At 53.7% G+C, this 16,942-nt stretch overlaps 1 protein-coding gene across 3 annotated transcripts in view; it reads right to left on the reverse strand.

The window, feature by feature from the left end:
- Positions 1 to 416: 416 nt before the first annotated feature.
- Positions 417 to 16,942, reverse strand: part of NOS1 (nitric oxide synthase 1) — a 187,803-nt gene continuing 171,277 nt past the window's right edge. For all 3 annotated transcript variants that reach the window (XM_043557707.1, XM_043557705.1, XM_043557706.1), the window contains 8 exons: positions 16,736 to 16,905; positions 14,019 to 14,229; positions 13,228 to 13,315; positions 11,301 to 11,422; positions 10,091 to 10,239; positions 8,860 to 9,054; positions 7,067 to 7,185; positions 417 to 5,885 (listed from right to left, as the gene is read on the reverse strand). In XM_043557707.1, coding sequence (XP_043413642.1) covers positions 5,870 to 5,885; positions 7,067 to 7,185; positions 8,860 to 9,054; positions 10,091 to 10,239; positions 11,301 to 11,422; positions 13,228 to 13,315; positions 14,019 to 14,229; positions 16,736 to 16,905 — 1,070 coding nt within the window. In that variant the 3' untranslated portion in view covers positions 417 to 5,869. The remainder of the gene's footprint in view (positions 5,886 to 7,066; positions 7,186 to 8,859; positions 9,055 to 10,090; positions 10,240 to 11,300; positions 11,423 to 13,227; positions 13,316 to 14,018; positions 14,230 to 16,735; positions 16,906 to 16,942) is intronic.

Raw genomic sequence — 16,942 nt, forward strand, 5'->3', positions numbered from 1 at the left:
CCCAGCTGCTGGAAGCATCCTGGAGTGCCCTCAGCAATCCACCCCTCGGGGGTGGCTTCCACTGCAGAGAGCAGGCTGGTCCAGGACTGGCTGACAGAGGGGTATGAAACCCGGCCTTCTGGCCGCAAATCACGGGACAGCTCCGGAAGGTCACCTTCAGAATTCCCTGCACTGTTGGCTGAAATTTCTGTTGCGACAATATTGCAGCTCCGGCTTTCCCTCGGATCAGGTGGACTGCTCTCCCTCCCTCCCTCCCCGCCTCTCCCCTCCCCTGCCTCAGACCACTCCCCAACCCATCTCTGCCACCTCCCTCAGGGTGGGCTTCCTGGGTGGGGGTGGGGGGGGGACACCTGGCCAGCGACAGCAAGCAAAGGTGGGAGAAGCTCCAAGCAAATCAAACAACAGACAACAGCCAGTGAAGTCGACTCCACTTTTTAATATGGTAACCATAATGCAAACAGGCATAAGTAGACTTGTGTTGAATTCCATCAAGGACGAGTTAGAAGGAGAGCATGCAGTGAACACAGCTTGGACAACCTCGCGAGGAGCGTGGGGTGGGCGTCAGTCCTTAAAGGAAGGTGCCGGAGCGCATGGGACACTGGGCGGACATTAGCAGCATCGAGAGCTCAGAGGTAGGGGGACGTCCGAGTTTCTGACGGCGTGTGTGTGTGTGTGTGTGTGTTTGGTGACATGTGACACCCACTCTGCCCACCTCCCCAGCTCCTCAACCCTGAATGGAAACCCACTGGGACAGCAAGGAGGGGCGGCCAACTGCGTGTTCTCTCTCTCTTTCTGCCTTCCAGAAAACCACTGCTGAGCCCAGAGTGGGTCTACGATCACAAGACAGCGAGACACAAGGAAAACAGGGTGGAGGCAGGGCGGCACGGCATTGGGCCTTCACGGGTCATAATCAGAGCGATGCCGAGGGCACAGCCTCCTACCGAGATGGAAGCAGCATCCTTCTGTCTTGGGAGGGAGTTTGTGAAACCACTTTTTTTTATCCCCCCGGCCCCCCACCAAATCCTTGGAGTCTCAAGTTGGTGGCAGATAACAGAAACAAAGCCATCAGGCCGAGGGGTCCTCCGCTGACTCCAGTAGGTCCGTGATGAAAAGGCCTGGGGCAGCCAGGAGCGATGGTTTTGCTCCCAGGGGACATCTGGCAATGTCCGAAGACATATTTGGTTGTCACATTTGGCAGGACGGGGACTGATACTGGCTTTTAGTGGGTGGAGGCCAGAGATGACATGCCACATCCTGTCTTTACAATGCCCAGGGCAGCCCCCACCACAAAGAACTGGGCCCAAATGCCAATAGTGCTGAGGTTGGCTGGCCCTCGACCAGAGGCTCTGACAGCTTGGGAGCCAAGCTGGGGCACTTTGATGTCCTGGAGTCATTTTCTGGAAGACTATGGAAAAGCAGCATCTTAAGGCAGGTTTGTTCGGTCCTGCCTGCCAGGGCCACCTCGTTAAGAATGGTCGCTGTCCTGGACCAGGCAGACATGTCCTTCTTGTCCAGAACCGTTCGGACATTCCAGGACAACTCAGACGCCTCAGCAAACAAAGGCATATCTACCCCTGACCTCCGCCCTTGCACGGGACTTTGACAAGTAGTCATAGGGAATAGACTCAAGACCCGTGTTCCAGGGGTGAACATTTACCTGGGTCCTCACCTAAGACTCACCCGAGTCTCATCGGTGTTTGGGGGCAGGGACTGGCGGGGGACCGAGGACAGGGTGTGTGTGATAGAGAAAGGAGAGACCAGGTTCGTGTCAGCGCCGGAAGGTCAGGTTCAGGTTCGTGGGACCATCTGTGATGAGTCCCGGATGGTGGGAGGTAGGGCAGGGACTCTCAGATCTCCCTTCCCCCGTTCCAGCCCCTGGCCTTTAATTCTTGAGCTAACCAGGACTTTTGGATGCAGGAAGCCTTACAAGGGTTGAGAGATGTCAGTGAGGATGGACAAGTCCTCTAGGATGCCCAGATGGATATTTCTCTCTCCTTGTCACCTGCAGGTGGTCTCAGATGAACCGGCCAGTTCAGACAGAAGGCTTGGTGGGTAAGGGGGCCATGGTGACACATTAGAGGTCAGGGTAGCAGAGATGAAAATATGCCAGTTAATGGCCGGCTTAAAACAAGATCTTAACCCCTCAGTTTTCCTGATGGCACGAATGGCCAACGTTCTAGAGGAGAAGGGGCCCAGGCATCTGGCTGGCCCATCCTGGCATAGAAACTTGTTTACCCGTGATCTGGGTCAAAAAATCTCACTTGTTTTGGACTTCGGGCAAAACCTGACCTCCTTTTGGAAGTCCAAAGCAGGTGGCTGCCGAGAATGTGTTTGGCAAGAAAATCCCGTGTTCTAAGGCCAATGTCTACTGGCCTGGGGTCAGTTCTCTTTGTGTGCATGCAGGCATGGCCGGAGCCTGGAAGGATTCACCCCATTGGCTGGTAATCATGGCAACAAGTGTAAACTCTTCTTTCCCATGAGGCTGGGTTTTTTTGTTTTTTGTTTTGTTTTTTTCCTCATGAGGCTCCTTTCTCAGCCTAGAGGGAAGACTCTTGACTTTCTCCGCAACAGATAGGTCTCCAGTTCCTGGTGACTCAGCCCCTGGAGTGGCTTTGTCACTGCATCTGCCTCTTCCCTCAGTCCAGTCTTGGTAACCGCAATACTCCACAGATAGTTCAACAGGCCGGCCAGCCACGCTCTGTGCTGCAACCCCAATATTCTTTTCCAAGCACAATTCCAGTCGCCTGATTTTTTCCCATTAAAAAAAAAACAACGTTCTTAGGGATTTCCTGCTGCCTACCAAATGAAGTCAAAATTCCTCGACATGCCCTCGCCTCTCCCTAGCACCTGGCCCCTGCTCACCTGCCAGGCATCTGCCTCACCACCGTCAGCTTCCACAGCCTTCCAAAGCCACGCCTGAAGCCAGCCCCGATTTACCGTTCCCAGTCTGTGCCTTTCGTCCCCACCCTTCCTACTTCCTCGAAACCTGGTGTCCCCAGGCCGGCAGGTGCAATCCACCCAGTTCTCGAACCCCGGACACGTATGTTGATTCTAAGCCTTGTGTGTCTACATACGAGATTCTAATCTTCCACAAACAGGAACTGTATATTGTTCTGTACCATCATTGTGCCTTCTGCATACAGTTACTGACGAAGTGAAAAAAAAAAAAATTCAAAAGCGTCAGCGGGCCAGGAGGCATAACTGGTTATTTTACGGGCATTATCTCATTTAACCCACTTTGCTATACAGGTGCTGTATATGGACTTGAAAAGGTTAAGTCACCAGCCCGGGCTGTCTGTGGAAACAGGGAGGAGGGGTGACAGAGTTAGCATTTGGACTCGGGTCCGTTTCCAAAAAGCTCCATTTCGGTAAGCCCGAAGCATTTCCCCGAACGGAAAGGTCCCGGGCTGCCTCACTCTGTGGAAACCAATCAGGAAAGCATTCCTCCGCTCAGGGAGTTTAATTACCTCTCTTCTTTCATAACACGAGGTGCGGGATTCATAGTCAAGACGCGATTATGGATTCATCGTCAAGATGGGGAGCGTGACCATTTCACCTTTTCCTGTTTGCTGGGGATGTCTCCTTCCTCTTGGCCAAACTCCCTTTTGTTAAGTGCGGTTGGAGCCACGGCAGGCCAGTTCAAGGCGGAGAGGGACCAAAAGGGCTGCAGCCTAGGTGACCCCCAAACGCCCAGTGAGTCCTACTTTCTGCTCACCTGTTGTGAAGCCAAATTGGGCCCCTCGGGTTGGCTACTGGGACTGAACTAAAAACCACCACAAGAGGGCAGCATTTACCCACCCTGGATCAGACCTAAACCCTGAACCTGGACTTCACTCTGCCTCCCGACAGGCTCATAACAGCGAGGTTTTTCCCAACAGGGATTCTGGCAAAGGAGAGAAACACATCAGACCGATCTCCAGTCTTCTGCCCGGGCATCATGAAGCAGCTTGTGTCGGGAGTTGAAAGGCGTTTACTCTAAAAACAAAACTCCTTTTTGGGGACGAAAGATGCATCCCTGTTCTATAATCGCTGCTTCGGACTCCCTGACACAATGAGATGATGTTTCCCGCTGCCCGCCTGGTACCAGAAGGGCAGGGCTATACGAAGAAGATGCACAGAGGAACTTCACACAAGAACTTATTTGGGGACGGAGAAGCACGCGCAGAGCTTGGTCTGGAGAGGGAAGCGCTGATGAATTCCTCCTTGAATGACGGGCGGAGAAAGGCGAGGTCTAGTTTGCCCTTTGCCTTTAAGAATCTCCGAGGTTGTCCCCTCCTGGGGACGCCTCTTTGGCGCCCCCTGTCCTAAGTCCCTTCTAGAGAGGGTCAGGGCACTTTCTCTTTGGCAGGCCCCCCTAGCGGAGCATCAGGAAATGCCCACTGTGCCCTACAGAAAGGCGAAGCTGTCTCTCTGTATGCTAGGACACAACCAAACAGAGGCACCCACTGTCTGAAGGCTCCCCTTCCAGCCCTGGGGACCCAGGGCAGGCCCCTCGCACTGAAGACTGCTGGCCGGTTTTGATTGGAGTCAAAGTTCGTTAATGTGTCAAAATTATTTTATCAGGCTTGAAACCACGGGATCACTCGTAGAAGTCCAAGAGCGTGTGGGGCAGGCCACCCTGGGTTGTGGTCCCGTACAAGAAACTATGTGAAGCCTCGTTATGGCTTCCCTCTCCAACTACCCTTTTGGACGGGCTTCTGTGATTTCCTTCCTAGGGCAGATCGGCAAGTCCCCATTTGGAGAAAACAAAAAAAAAAAACACCCCAAGACAAAACAAAACAAAAAACCCGGCGATGAGACTCTTCCTTGAGATGCTCTCCAGTCTCCACCACTTTAAAGTTTCATCTATTCATACTCTTCTTTTTTTATTTTTTTAGCTTCATAGCATTACAAGGGGAAACTGAGGACAAGTGACTTGCCCCAAGTCACCTGGTGGCAAAGACAGGAACATTACTTCCCAGACTTGCGGGTAGGATTATCTGGGGAGGGCCAAATCAGGTGATCCTATCTGGGGCGGGCAGGGTAGGATCAGGGAGGGGGTTTGCTTAATCCTTGAGATGGGTTAGTTTCCCAGAGAGGGCTCGCTCACTGGTGCGTGCTGGGATCTAAACGCATGCAATTCCGTGAGCCCCTTTTTGATGGAGATTTCCCCTTAATCGTCACACTCCCTTCTCCCTGCCCTTTGCAACCGGGGACCGTTAAGGTGCTTCAGGGATAAGAATTTCAGGAACATGGAGCACAGATCTTAAGTTATGGACACGTGAGGAACCAATACGAGGCCAGGGCAAGGTTTGGGGGCACTGAGAAGCTGCCGGCAACACGCCTGTCTAGGGGAGAGGGCGGACGACGGGGACCCAGGCCTGTCACATGCGTGCACCCACGTGCACACATACACACACAACGAGGACGTCATCATAAAAAAAGGATGGGGGGGGGGGTTCAGCGGCAGAGGGACTGGCTGGGACTCTCCTGACCAGTCCCTGCAGCCTCTCCAGGGGAAACCCCAGAAAACAAGCCCTAATAGGAGCGACGGCCATGTTCCAGTGACTTCATGCACCAGTGATTTGCCCTTGTCAGGAAGAGAGAGAGAGAGGGGGACACAGTTTTGGAAGAGCCACTGTGGATTATAAAGGCATCGCATTGCGGCAGGAAAACTCAAGGAGAAAACCCAGGAGGGCCAAGGAAACCACCGAGGGGTGGGGACCCAGAAGAGGAACAACCACGGTGACAGGACGAGAGGGACAGCGGGGGCCACGTGGGGTCCCGTAGGGAAGGTTCAGCAGTGTCCACGCTTAGAAAACCTGCAGCCGCCCCTGCCGGAGCGCAGGGGACAGCCCCCCCGGCCATCCATCTGGGCAAGAGGAGCCAGTTAGGAGCTGAAAACTCTGTGGGAAGACAGGGAGGGAGGGAGTTAGTGTCACAGAACAGAGCTGCTCTGTTTCCTTGCAGAGCCCCAGGGAAGCCACCAAGCTCTGGGCACAGGGCACCAAGTTCTGCCGTTTCTTCTGTAGCCTGCCCACCCCCACCCCCACTCCTCGCCCCCAGCTGGGGCTCCTCTGGAATGAACAACACAAAGGGCCAGGAAGAGGGACAATGAAAGGGGCTTTCTGACAGCCAGAGGGGTTGTAATCTGAAAGGCAATCAAGTGTGGGCCTACTGGACACGAAATATGTCATCCTAAGGGGGGAGAAAGGAGGCTGCTTAAGAAATGGGGCGTCTTGGGGCGCCTGGGTGGCATCTGAGTTCCGCTCAGGTCATGATCTTGAGGTTTGTGAGTTCAAGCCCCGCATCGGGCTCTCTGCACTGGTGGCGCGGGGCCTGCTCGGGATTCTCTCTCTCCCTCTTTCTCTCTGTCCCTCCCTCACTTACATGCGCATGGGCGCTCTCTCTCTCTCTCTCTCTCTCTCTCTCTGTCAGAATAAACAAACTTAAGGAAAAAAGAAACGGGGTATCTTCCCTCTGCTACCAAAAACGAGACAGCCGAATTTCCACTTAATTCAACACAAGGGGCATCCGGTGGTGGTCTGGAAGTTCTCTGTGGCGGGAATAGGGTGAGCAGCGTTGTGGTCGCAGTTCAAAGGTCAAGGCCTTCAGATAAGGTTGAAATCCTGAGACTCAATCCAGTCTCGCGACGCCTCTGTTCCCAGCAACTTCCAGAAGGCCGGTAAACTTGTCATAATAACACTAATTGGGATTTGTGTGGAGGAGAATGTTCTGAGCGACTTGGGGGGCGTGGGAGGCGGTGTAAATGCCGGGAGCAGAGGCTCCAACACGCCTTCCCAGAGGCTGGAGCCATTGTTCCACTAGGGGGCGCCCCAGGCAGACGCTGGGCACCCAAAGCCCGGGTTCCCACACATGGAGGGGCCTCAGAATCCCCTGAGGGTTTTCTAAAACACAACCCGAGGTTCTGGCTCCAGAGTTTCAGAGTCAGCAGGTGTGGGGTGGCCTGAGAATGTGTATTTGCCCTCCTCCCTCTCCCCCCCGCCCCCCCATTGTGGGAAAGCCAGTGTGAAACGAAGCCTGACACCCCTGCCCGCCCCTTGCCCACAGGATGGAGGCAACTTACTCATCAGTGTCTTTTTTGCTCTCCTCAATGAAGGCAATGGATTCAGATCTAAGGCGGTTGGTCACTTCATATGTTCGCAGGGTGACCCCGAAAATATCCTCATGGTACCGGTTGTCATCCTGGGGGACAGAAACAGCCCTCAAATGCCAGCCAAAGGGGGGAAAGGGACAGACAACGCTGACACCCTGGAATGGAATATCCCTAAAGAAGTCGGTTCCTAAAGAAACAAGGTGTAACCCAGCGCCCCCTGGAGGATCTCTGGCCTCCAGGGCTGCGTTTCACAAGACCCTGGGCTCTCCAACGCAGAGAGGTCCCTCCAGCCCAGGGGGCAAAGAACATTTCGCTTTGCATCCAGAAACAGAGCTGCCGATTCTGAGGACAGAGGGAGTGAGGAGGTCAAAGGGAAACCTTGCTTCCCTTCTCTCTCCCTCCTCCTGTTCCTGCAAAGTTCAGCTCTGGGCATGGCTGGGTGGAGTGTAAAAGGCATCACAGCCCGAAGAAGCCAGCAGAGATGGGAGAAGAGAAAAGTGCCCGTTTAGCACTCAGGGAACACTGCACAGCCACCAGAGTGGAGACTTGGCGGGCACACATGAGTTTATCCAAAGACGGGCATCTTTGCGCAGAAATAAACAACCAAAAAAGGGGAATCTCCTCTGGGGATTCAAGAAACAGCACAAGTGATGACCGATTTCTGGCGTCTAAGAGTTTCTGGAGAAAGTGGGAGCTCCTTCAGCAAACTGAGGGGCAGGCAGCAAGAACATCCTCCCAGGGCCGTGTCCTTGAGGATTCAACAAGGGGAAAGTGTGCCCCACTGCTGAGGCAGGGCCCTGGTGGGGGGAACAACGCGGAATCACAGTGAAGCACTACGAGGCACAGAGTTCAGTTCTGGCACCCTTCGGTCCTGAAGGAAGTTGCACATTTGTAGAATGGGTTCACCTTTAGTTGGGGTAGTCTTTGAACCTTATTCTGCAGAGGTCCGGGAATCTATGACAGTGTCTCCAAGGCTCATACCAAAGAGATCGAGCGATAGGAGCTCTCTGCTGCTCCCCTTGGATCTGTGGCATTTCTACCAGAAAGTTCTTTTCTTTTTCTTCTTCTTCTTCTCCTCCTTCTTCTTTTTTTAACCACCTGGGGTTTAGCATTAGATTTAGGGCAAGACTTCTTGTGCAAAAAAATGTTTAATGCTCGTTTAGGGAAGAAGGGGGAAGGATGGGATCATCTCTGGAGCTTTGTGGAGGCATGGGACTCGGTTCCTCCTATTTGGGGCAGCGGGTCACTCAATCAGGACTCTGCTTGCTGGGCTGCTTCTAGCCTCTGTGCAAATTAGGTGAAAGTACCCCTCTTTCTGGGGTAGACACAGTTCCGTGCCAAGGTACATGGCTCTGTGCAAACATAGGGCGGCTGGCCTTAGACAAACTTTTTTTGTGCAGTGTTCAACCTGCACCACCACGCAGGGCAGTGCTGCAGCGTGGTTCTGGGGGCAGGAAAAGTTGGGTGTGGACGGTTTCTATCTAGCCACCCAGCAGCCCACTCACTTGTTATTTTCACACAGCACTGCCGCCATCCCTATTTCATACCTGCGCCTGCACTGACCCAGCGCCCAGTCACCCTTCCTTCTCTCTCAACTATGGTCTGGGGCCACCAGTATCCTCCACCTTGAGCCACACATGGGAAAATGGAGCAGCCGGGGATGTCATCAAGGCTCCCCCAATCACTGAGACAGGCGGGGTGAGGAAGAGGAGACGGGAACTGGATGCCAGGAAAGGGATCCAAGAAGCCGGCCTGTCACTCACCCTCAGCCTGCTGATGAACACACCGGCATCCTCCGCTGAGAGTTTCCCTTGCTGGGTCATGATGCGCTGGATGGCTTTGAGGACATCGGCGGCCATGGTGACGTCCCCGCAGACGTAAATGTGGCCCCCTTGCTCCTTCAGGGCTCGGTACACAGGTTCTGCCAAGTGCTCCTGCAGGATGTCCTGAACGTACTTCTGCGGGGAGCAGGAAGAGCCATGGGGAGGAGCTGGGGGCCGGTGCAGGTCATTCCCCCAGGGGAGCGGAGCCCGACACCCGTGACCCCAGGGGACCGGGAGGAGTGAGTAAGACAGCGAAAGCCAAGCCAAAGGTGTGTGAATGGGGCTCAGCCGTGCTAAGGACCCTCTAGGGGGAGGACACACCCCAGCGCCACCCCCTGGAGCAGCACAGAGCAGGGCACTATCTACCTGCTCCCCTCTGCAACGGCCAGCGGTCACCCACGGGGTGGGAACGCCTGTTCTCCGCGAGGTGCGGGTTTTGCGCCTGCGGGCATCCTGGGCTGGGGTCCCGGGGAGGCCCCAGGCCAGACAGCAAGAGGCGGGAGGGGCGAGGGGCTCTCAGTTCACACCCGCACAAACCCAGCACACGGGTTGCCAAACAGCCGCTGCCCGGACCCTCTGAGTGCCCACTCCACCCCAGCTGCCCTGGGCCCTTTCCGGGGACCGCCCCCTGGGGCTCCCCAAGACCCAGCAGGAGCGCGCTCCAGTCCGGTGGCCTGTGACCATTCTGACGGGTAGTGCCTCTAATGGACTGTTAAATGTGTTTTTCGGTTTTTTATTATTCATATTTTTAAGTATTTTTTTTATTCTGGTAAAATACACACCACATATGATGAACCGCTTAACCCTCTTAAAATGGACAATTCAGTGGCATTTCGTATACCACAATCTTGGGCCACCAGCACTCTGTCTAGTTCTAGAACTTATTCATGACCCCCAAAGGAAACTCTGTGCCCATCGGCAGCCAGCCCCCCGTCCCCGCAGCTCCTGGTAACCAACAATTCCGCTCTCTGTTTCTACGGATTTGGCTGTTCCGGGTATTTCATAGAAGTGGCAGCAGAGGATATGGGCTGTGAAATATTTTGAATCGGCATTTTTGTGCTCCTGCTTCCTGAAGTACAGAGCAATGTTCCGCAGGAGAATTCGGGAAAGGTGGGGGTGTCTGCAGGTGTTGGGCTGGGGCGTGGGGGACTGTGAACGGGCCGGATGTTACCTTTGGTTTGTCTGGCTCCCGCGAGTAGGCCGTGTAGAGTTCTCTGAAGACCCCCTTGTTCTTGGCCTGTAGAGTTTCCTCCCTGTAGATGTGGTCTATCTTGGATTGCCGGCACCCAAACACCAGGACCATGGGGCAGGGGCTCATTCCTGGGGACCGGGAAGATCTCGTGTCACTGACAGCTCTGAGGCCTGACCTGGGGCTGTGGGTGGTGATGCCAGGGGTGGGGTGCTGAAAGCCTTGGTGTGTACCTTGCGGGTACAGGCACACAAGCACGGGGACAGGCTGGGGTACATACACACACGCGCATGCACACACTGAGGGAAGCAGGTACGGTGTGCTCAGGGTCTCAATCCTTCCTTCTGCCCCCACCCCCTGGCTATTTAGCACCCCCCTCCCCCAGTTGGGTAGTGCTAGAGGCCTAGGCTGTGGAGCCATACTACCTGGGTTCAAATCCCAGCTCAGTGTGATGGTGGGCAGCTTAATGTTCTGGGTGTGTATTTCCCCAGGTGCAAATGGAAATAAAAATCGCATCTATCTTCCAGGGTGACTGAGAAGTAAAACAGGGGAGCCCAGCATGCGGCGAATCCTTTATCAGTATTAGCTATTCCAACCAGAATGACTGGGCTAGGACGGAAGCTTATTATTATTATTATTATTAATATTATTTTAACTTGTTTCCCTGTCTTGTTCATCGTTGTGTCTGTGGCACCCACAACAGCGTTTGGCATTTCTTACACGCTCAATAAATCCCCGTTTAATGCATACCGCCACTGTGGGTTTCTTGCTCTCTCTCCTCCCAAAGCTGATGTGTTGTGTCTCTCACCCAGCAAGGCTTGCCCTCCAGGAACCACCTTTGGGAGGATCCCACACCCACACATGCATTTGAGAAGGCTTAAGGTTTATTCTTCCAGGTCTGCGTGACGTTTCAGATGGGTCCTATCTTAACGGTCAAAGAAATGTCCTCTGGGGATGGAATTTCAGGCCCGAGGGTGAACTGGGTTGGGAGAGTTGTTTGGATGTGTCCTTTGGAGTACAACCGTGGACCTCACCTCTGGGTCCGGTCAGTACTATGACCCCCCCCGCCCTTCCCCAGGCAGTGATGCAACGGAGAGGTAACGCCATCATTCGTCCGGGTGGCTGGGACACAGGCGGGTCTCCCCGGGTCCAGGCGGGGTGGACACCCCACGGCTGCTGAACTCTGACCCACCTTTGTGCTGGATATCAAATTGTCGCTGCTGCCAGAAGCTTCGGAAGGGGGCAATGCCAGTGCCTGGGCCAATGAGGATACAGGGCACTTGGGGATTTCGGGGCAGGTGGAAGCTGGGTGCTCTGGGCAAGAAAGAGAGAATCAGAAGGCTGGCTGAGCCCAAGTCTGATCGAGGATGCCTGACCGTCTTGGTAACTCAGTGGGATCGCACTCTTCATGTGGGGTCTGATCAGAGTTGGGGGGGGGTCCGAGAGATTTGGGGAATCCCCCAAACAGGAGGTAGTCTGGCTACGACTCCAATTCCCGATTTTCCTCATTGCTGGGCTAAGCCGCAGAGGGCAGCGGGATTGATTTAACTCAGGGTTTCCCAACCTCAGCACTCCTGACATTTGGGGCTGCACACTTCTCTGCTGCAGGGGGGCAGGGTGCCCCGTGCGTGGTAGGATATTGAGCAGCACACCCTGGGCCTCTACCTACTAGGTGCCAGGAGCACCCTCTATCTGTGACAAACAAGAGTGTCCACAGAATTTGCCAAATGTGCCCTGGGCGGGGACGGGGGGCAGGGGAGAATCCCCCGCTCTGAGAAGCAGCGATTTAACCACCCGTGGGATCTCCCAAGATCAGGGAGCAGCCTGCCGTGTATAAGAGAACCATGGGTGGGTGAGGGTGTTTAAAGTGCCGAATTTTGGGCAATGCAGCAAGTCTGGGCTCAGGATACTGTATTTTTGAAGCACCACGGCGGGGGTTCTCACGCTGATGGCATATGGACCATCCCATGAGCACTCTACTCCCAGCAGCTGAGAAAAACCACTGGTCGAGACCACTGCTCAGGTAGAGACATTACTGGGTGCCAAAGCAGGAACCTAGCGTGGGCTCAGGTATATCCTTTATTGTGAAAACTTTTTTAAGTTGTATTTTTTATTTGATTGTGGTAGGAACACTTCAATGAATCCTACCCTCTTAACAAAAAATTTTTTTCTAATTTATTTGTTTATTTTTGGGACAGAGAGAGACAGAGCATGAATGGGGGAGGGGCAGAGAGAGAGGGAGACACAGAATCGGAAACAGGCTCCAGGCTCCGAGCCATCAGCCCAGAGCCTGACGCGGGGCTCGAACTCACGGACCGCGAGATCGTGACCTGGCTGAAGTCGGACGCTTAACCGACTGCGCCACCCAGGCGCCCCTTAACAAAATTTTTAAGTGCACAGTATAGCACTGTTCACCGTAGGCAGGAATGCCCTTTTAAAGTGAGTTTGGGGGCGCCTGGGTGGCTCAGTCGGTTAAGCGTCCGACTCCAGCTAAGGTCGTGATCTCGCGGTTTTGGGTACGAACCCCACGTCGGGCTCTGTGCTGACAGCTCGGAGCCTGGAGCTGCTTTGGATTCTGTGTCTCCCTCTCTCTCTGCTCCTCCCCCACTCGTGCTCTCTCTCTCTCTCAAAAATAAATAAACCTTAAAAAATAAAAAAAAAATAATCAAAGTGAGTTTGGGAGGAACAGCTCTGATCGATGCGGGGTGGGGGTGGGGGGATGGCTTGGATCTTCCCCATCTCCAAGAAAGTGGGAAACGGACAGGGTGGCCGGGAGACGTCAGATAGAATTTCCACAAGGTTGCCGATTCCAGGAAAGCGGATATTGCGTTTGCCCGGCCGTCTCCTGCAGCCCCAGCATCCAGCCCAGTACATGCACTTGATACATATTTGTTACCTTGACCTGACTTGAACTGGAGGGCTTGCCCAGTTTCTGCTGCGTCGCCCTCCCATGATCCCACTGACTTAAGAACTTGGAGTGATTCGGAGTGTTTGCCGATCTCAATTCTGTCTGACTCAGTCATTTCTCTAGAACCCGTGGGGCTGGTCCACCTACCCCACCTCAGGACATCCATATGCAGATTTGGGACAACGGTCATTCCTTTTCAGTTGCCACTCACCCTCTCACGAAACAGGGGACCACTTCGTCAGCCGGTATCCGGTTGAGCCAGGAGGAGCACACGCCGTGGTGAATTGGTCCTTCTCCATCTAGCAGAGGAACCAAGGCGGTCTGGCGCGCCTCCTGTCCCCAAGGTTCCCCGTCCCCGGCTTCCCCGCTCCCTCCAGAGCAGAAGGCCCAGAGCCCCATGCCAAGTCTGTGCCTTGGAATTCCTTGTCTGGACATGGTATGGTTGGGGTGAGCTCACGGCTGTGAAACCGCCCAGGGTTCCTGTGGGTAAGGGTGGGTCGGATTCAGATCCTGCCACTGACTGAGGTCACGGTCAGTGTGCTCTGGGTGACCTTCCAGGATGCCGGTCTCAGAGCTCCCCCAGGCACTGTGCATTTTAACTGCTTTATCGAGGAGGGAAAATACAGGAGGAAAACGCTAGGGTATCTGACTGACCTACAGCCAGCTGGACATCACGCAGCAGGGAGCTCCCCGCCCCGAGGGATGGGTGGTGGTGGCTTGAGTCGCTGCCTTGGTGGGGGGGGGGGGCGGCGATGAGGACATGACAGTAAAAGGGCTCTCAGGCTTGGGGAGTAGAGAAGAATTTCAAGCGCACATCCTTCTCGCTTCCTGATTCTGCACCGGGTTGGCTCTGCCTGAAGGGGCGATCCACCTGCCCTGCCCCTTCCCCAGCTCCTGGCCTTGGGGATGGGTCTCCTCCCTGGGGACTTGGGATTTGGCAGACCTGCAGAGGCCCCTGGGGGCAAACGCAGACCCGGAGGCTCTCCCAGTGCCCTTGCCCACCTCGGGTGTGGTAGGAGACAACGGCCACGGTGAGGTGCACCTCGTCAGGGTACATGTCTGGGGAAGAACTGATTGAATAGTATCGAGGCTGCAGCAGGGACAGCTGGGTCAGGAGCAGGGTGGTGGGCATCTGGATGGACGGGAACTCTTCCAGCACCTCCACGATGGTGGGGTTCTTGCCCCATTTCCATTCCTCGTACTCCTGCAAGCCCTGTGCCAAGGAGAGGGACACAGGACTCGCACCCGCCCCGGTACACACTTCCAGCGAGGGCGCCAGGATGTCCAGGATGATGGCTAACATTTATGCAGTAATTACTCCGTGCCAGCTTTTAATTCTTACGACTGTAGGAGGCAACAGACAAATATGGACGCCCTTTGGCTTTAAGGCAGTGATTCTGGGTTTTGAATCCAGGTGGGGGGTGGCAGACTTCAGCCCGACAGGGAAATGTGGCTTAACCACCTGTTTCGTAGGAGCCTAGGAGCTAAGAGTTGTTTTTACGTGTTTGAACGGATGGGAGCTGGGGATGAAATCAAAAGAATACTATTTCACGACACGAGAATGTGATATGAAATTCAAATTTCTGCACCCACAAATGAGGTCTGATTGGACCCTGGCCACGCCCACCCACTTAGGTGCTGTCTATGCTGTTGGGCTATAACGGGAGAGTTTACGGGGTTGCGATAGAGACCTCAGGCACCGTGAGCCTAACATACTTCCTACCTGGCTGTCTATGGGAAAAGGTTGCTGACACTCACTTTAGGCCGTGTGGCCCCAGAATCTGTGCTCCCAACTATTGTAGGTCCTGCCACATGTAAAGGTCAAGAGAGAAGGACCTGGAAATGGAAGGAGTTGTGACTCGTTGATACAGAACTCAGCTGTGATCTGTGAGTTTGCAGGGCTGGAGACGATGCATCTGCAGAGAGCATAGGTCAAGTTTAAGATGGTGAATGACAGCCCCAAAGGAATAGGTTAGGGTGTGGAGGACCATGTTCAGGGGCATGTGGACAGCACAGCCCCTCTGGGGCTCTGGAGTTATTTTTTCTACATCTCAGAAGCTGCCCTGGGCATTCCCTTATTGCTTACACGATGCTCAGGCTTTGAGGAATAAAGCCTATTATAAGTGCATCGTATAACAAAGCTTTCCCCCATGTTCCTAAAGGCAACCCTTGCTCTATTGATAGAATATGGCACCCTTAAGGACGCACCCCCCCAGACCTCCAGTCTCACTGTTCTCTAGCTTACAAGGGTGCAATTAGCCAAGAGCCTCAGGAACTGCTGTCTGAAATGGACACCTACTAGAAACAGACACGGGTCACCAGTGCTGGTCCTTCCCAAGGCTGCAGCTGCTGTTCTAGATGCTTCCATTCAAACTTCCTTCCCTCTCCTTCACTTGGGGTCAGACTTGTTAGAGGTATGATGGTTCTCCCAGCCTTACCCGAGGCTTTGCCATTTTTCTCTCACACAGGTGTTTCCCTTATTAAAAATCCTCACTCATTTAATCCCACCTTAGAGTTTGCGCTCTTTGGAAGAAACGGGCTAAGACATACAGTTTATCAAATTCTACTTGAAATCATCCCGTCCAAACAGTGCTGATCTCTGGCCCCTCTTCATAGCAGCCCCTGACTCATCAATTACACCTTTAAATTCAAGTTATGCATGTACACAGCGTAAAAAGTGAAACAATTCTGCAAAGCTTATGATGAAAATTAATGCTCTGACTTCTCCAATCTGTTTCCAACTTTCCAGAGTTAACCCCTTACAACTCTCTATAAATGTTCCTTCTGGTGTTACTTTTCTCACTTCTAAATACAGGTGATCCTCAAACAACACGGGTCCCTCAAACACATTTTCTTTTCTCTAACTTACTTTAAGAATACGATATATACTACATATAACATACAAAATGTGTGTTAATCGACCGTTTACATTCCTGGTAAAGCTTCCAGTCAACCGTAGGCTATGTTTGTGGCAATTCTGGGGGAGTCAAAAGTTATATGTGGATTTCTACTACATGGGGGGTGGTTAGCACCCTTAACCCCAGTGTTGTTCAAGGGTCGACTGTAATATGCATTCTTTGAATTAGCCTCTTCCTCTCTGCCCATCATTCAGTGCCCTCTCCTGGACAGCGGAAGAAAGCTAAACCAACGTTGCTTAGTGGAGAGGAGCCCCCACTGGGAGAAGTCTGGGTGGCCCCCCTGGGTAGGATTCTACTGAGCCAGGTTTTGCAGCAACTTGGGGCAAGGAAGCCCTAGGCTTCAAAGCAAGGATGATAGAAGGGTTTGTTTGATTCATTTTACCATCAGAGGGGCTCCCATATCTTGCAGTCCTACCAATAAGTCCTCTGCTTTGGGAAAGGCCTCTCTCTAAAACAGGGCAAGTGGGATTCTCTATTTCTTTTCCTCCTAAGTATGGGCTCAGATAGAACTCATGGAAGCTCAAGAGTTGAGAAGGAAGGAGGAACAAGAGTTAGCACAGCAATTTCTACCAGGCCAGAGAACTCTGAGATTCAAAAGAGTTACCCTCGTTCTGTCAGACCTTAGTTAGAATGAAGGGAGATGGTCAGGACTAGCCAATATGGCGGCCGCCTGCAAACAAAAATTGGCAACTCTTGCTCAACCCTGCCACCTGCTGGACAGCTGTGGTTATAGTTCTCTAACACTCCGCCAACTAGGAGGTGAAAGGTGCCCTTGGGGGTTGTACGAGGCCAGGGACCCACCTTGCTGAGGACCAGCAGTCGCTGCTTCTCTTTCTCGCTGGTGGCCAGGGACGCAAACTGCTGCAGCTGCAGTGGCGTGGGCGGTGTGGTGATGTCCAGGTAGTACTTGAAGGCCTGGAAGATGGTGCAGGGCGGGAGGCGGTGCTCATCTGTCCAGTTACTGATGACGCCTATGGAGGTGAGGGGTGGACGGGGGAAGGAGAGTCT

The sequence above is a fragment of the Prionailurus bengalensis genome, chromosome D3 (assembly GCF_016509475.1).
Source record: "Prionailurus bengalensis isolate Pbe53 chromosome D3, Fcat_Pben_1.1_paternal_pri, whole genome shotgun sequence".
Taxonomy (NCBI): Eukaryota; Metazoa; Chordata; class Mammalia; order Carnivora; family Felidae; genus Prionailurus; species Prionailurus bengalensis.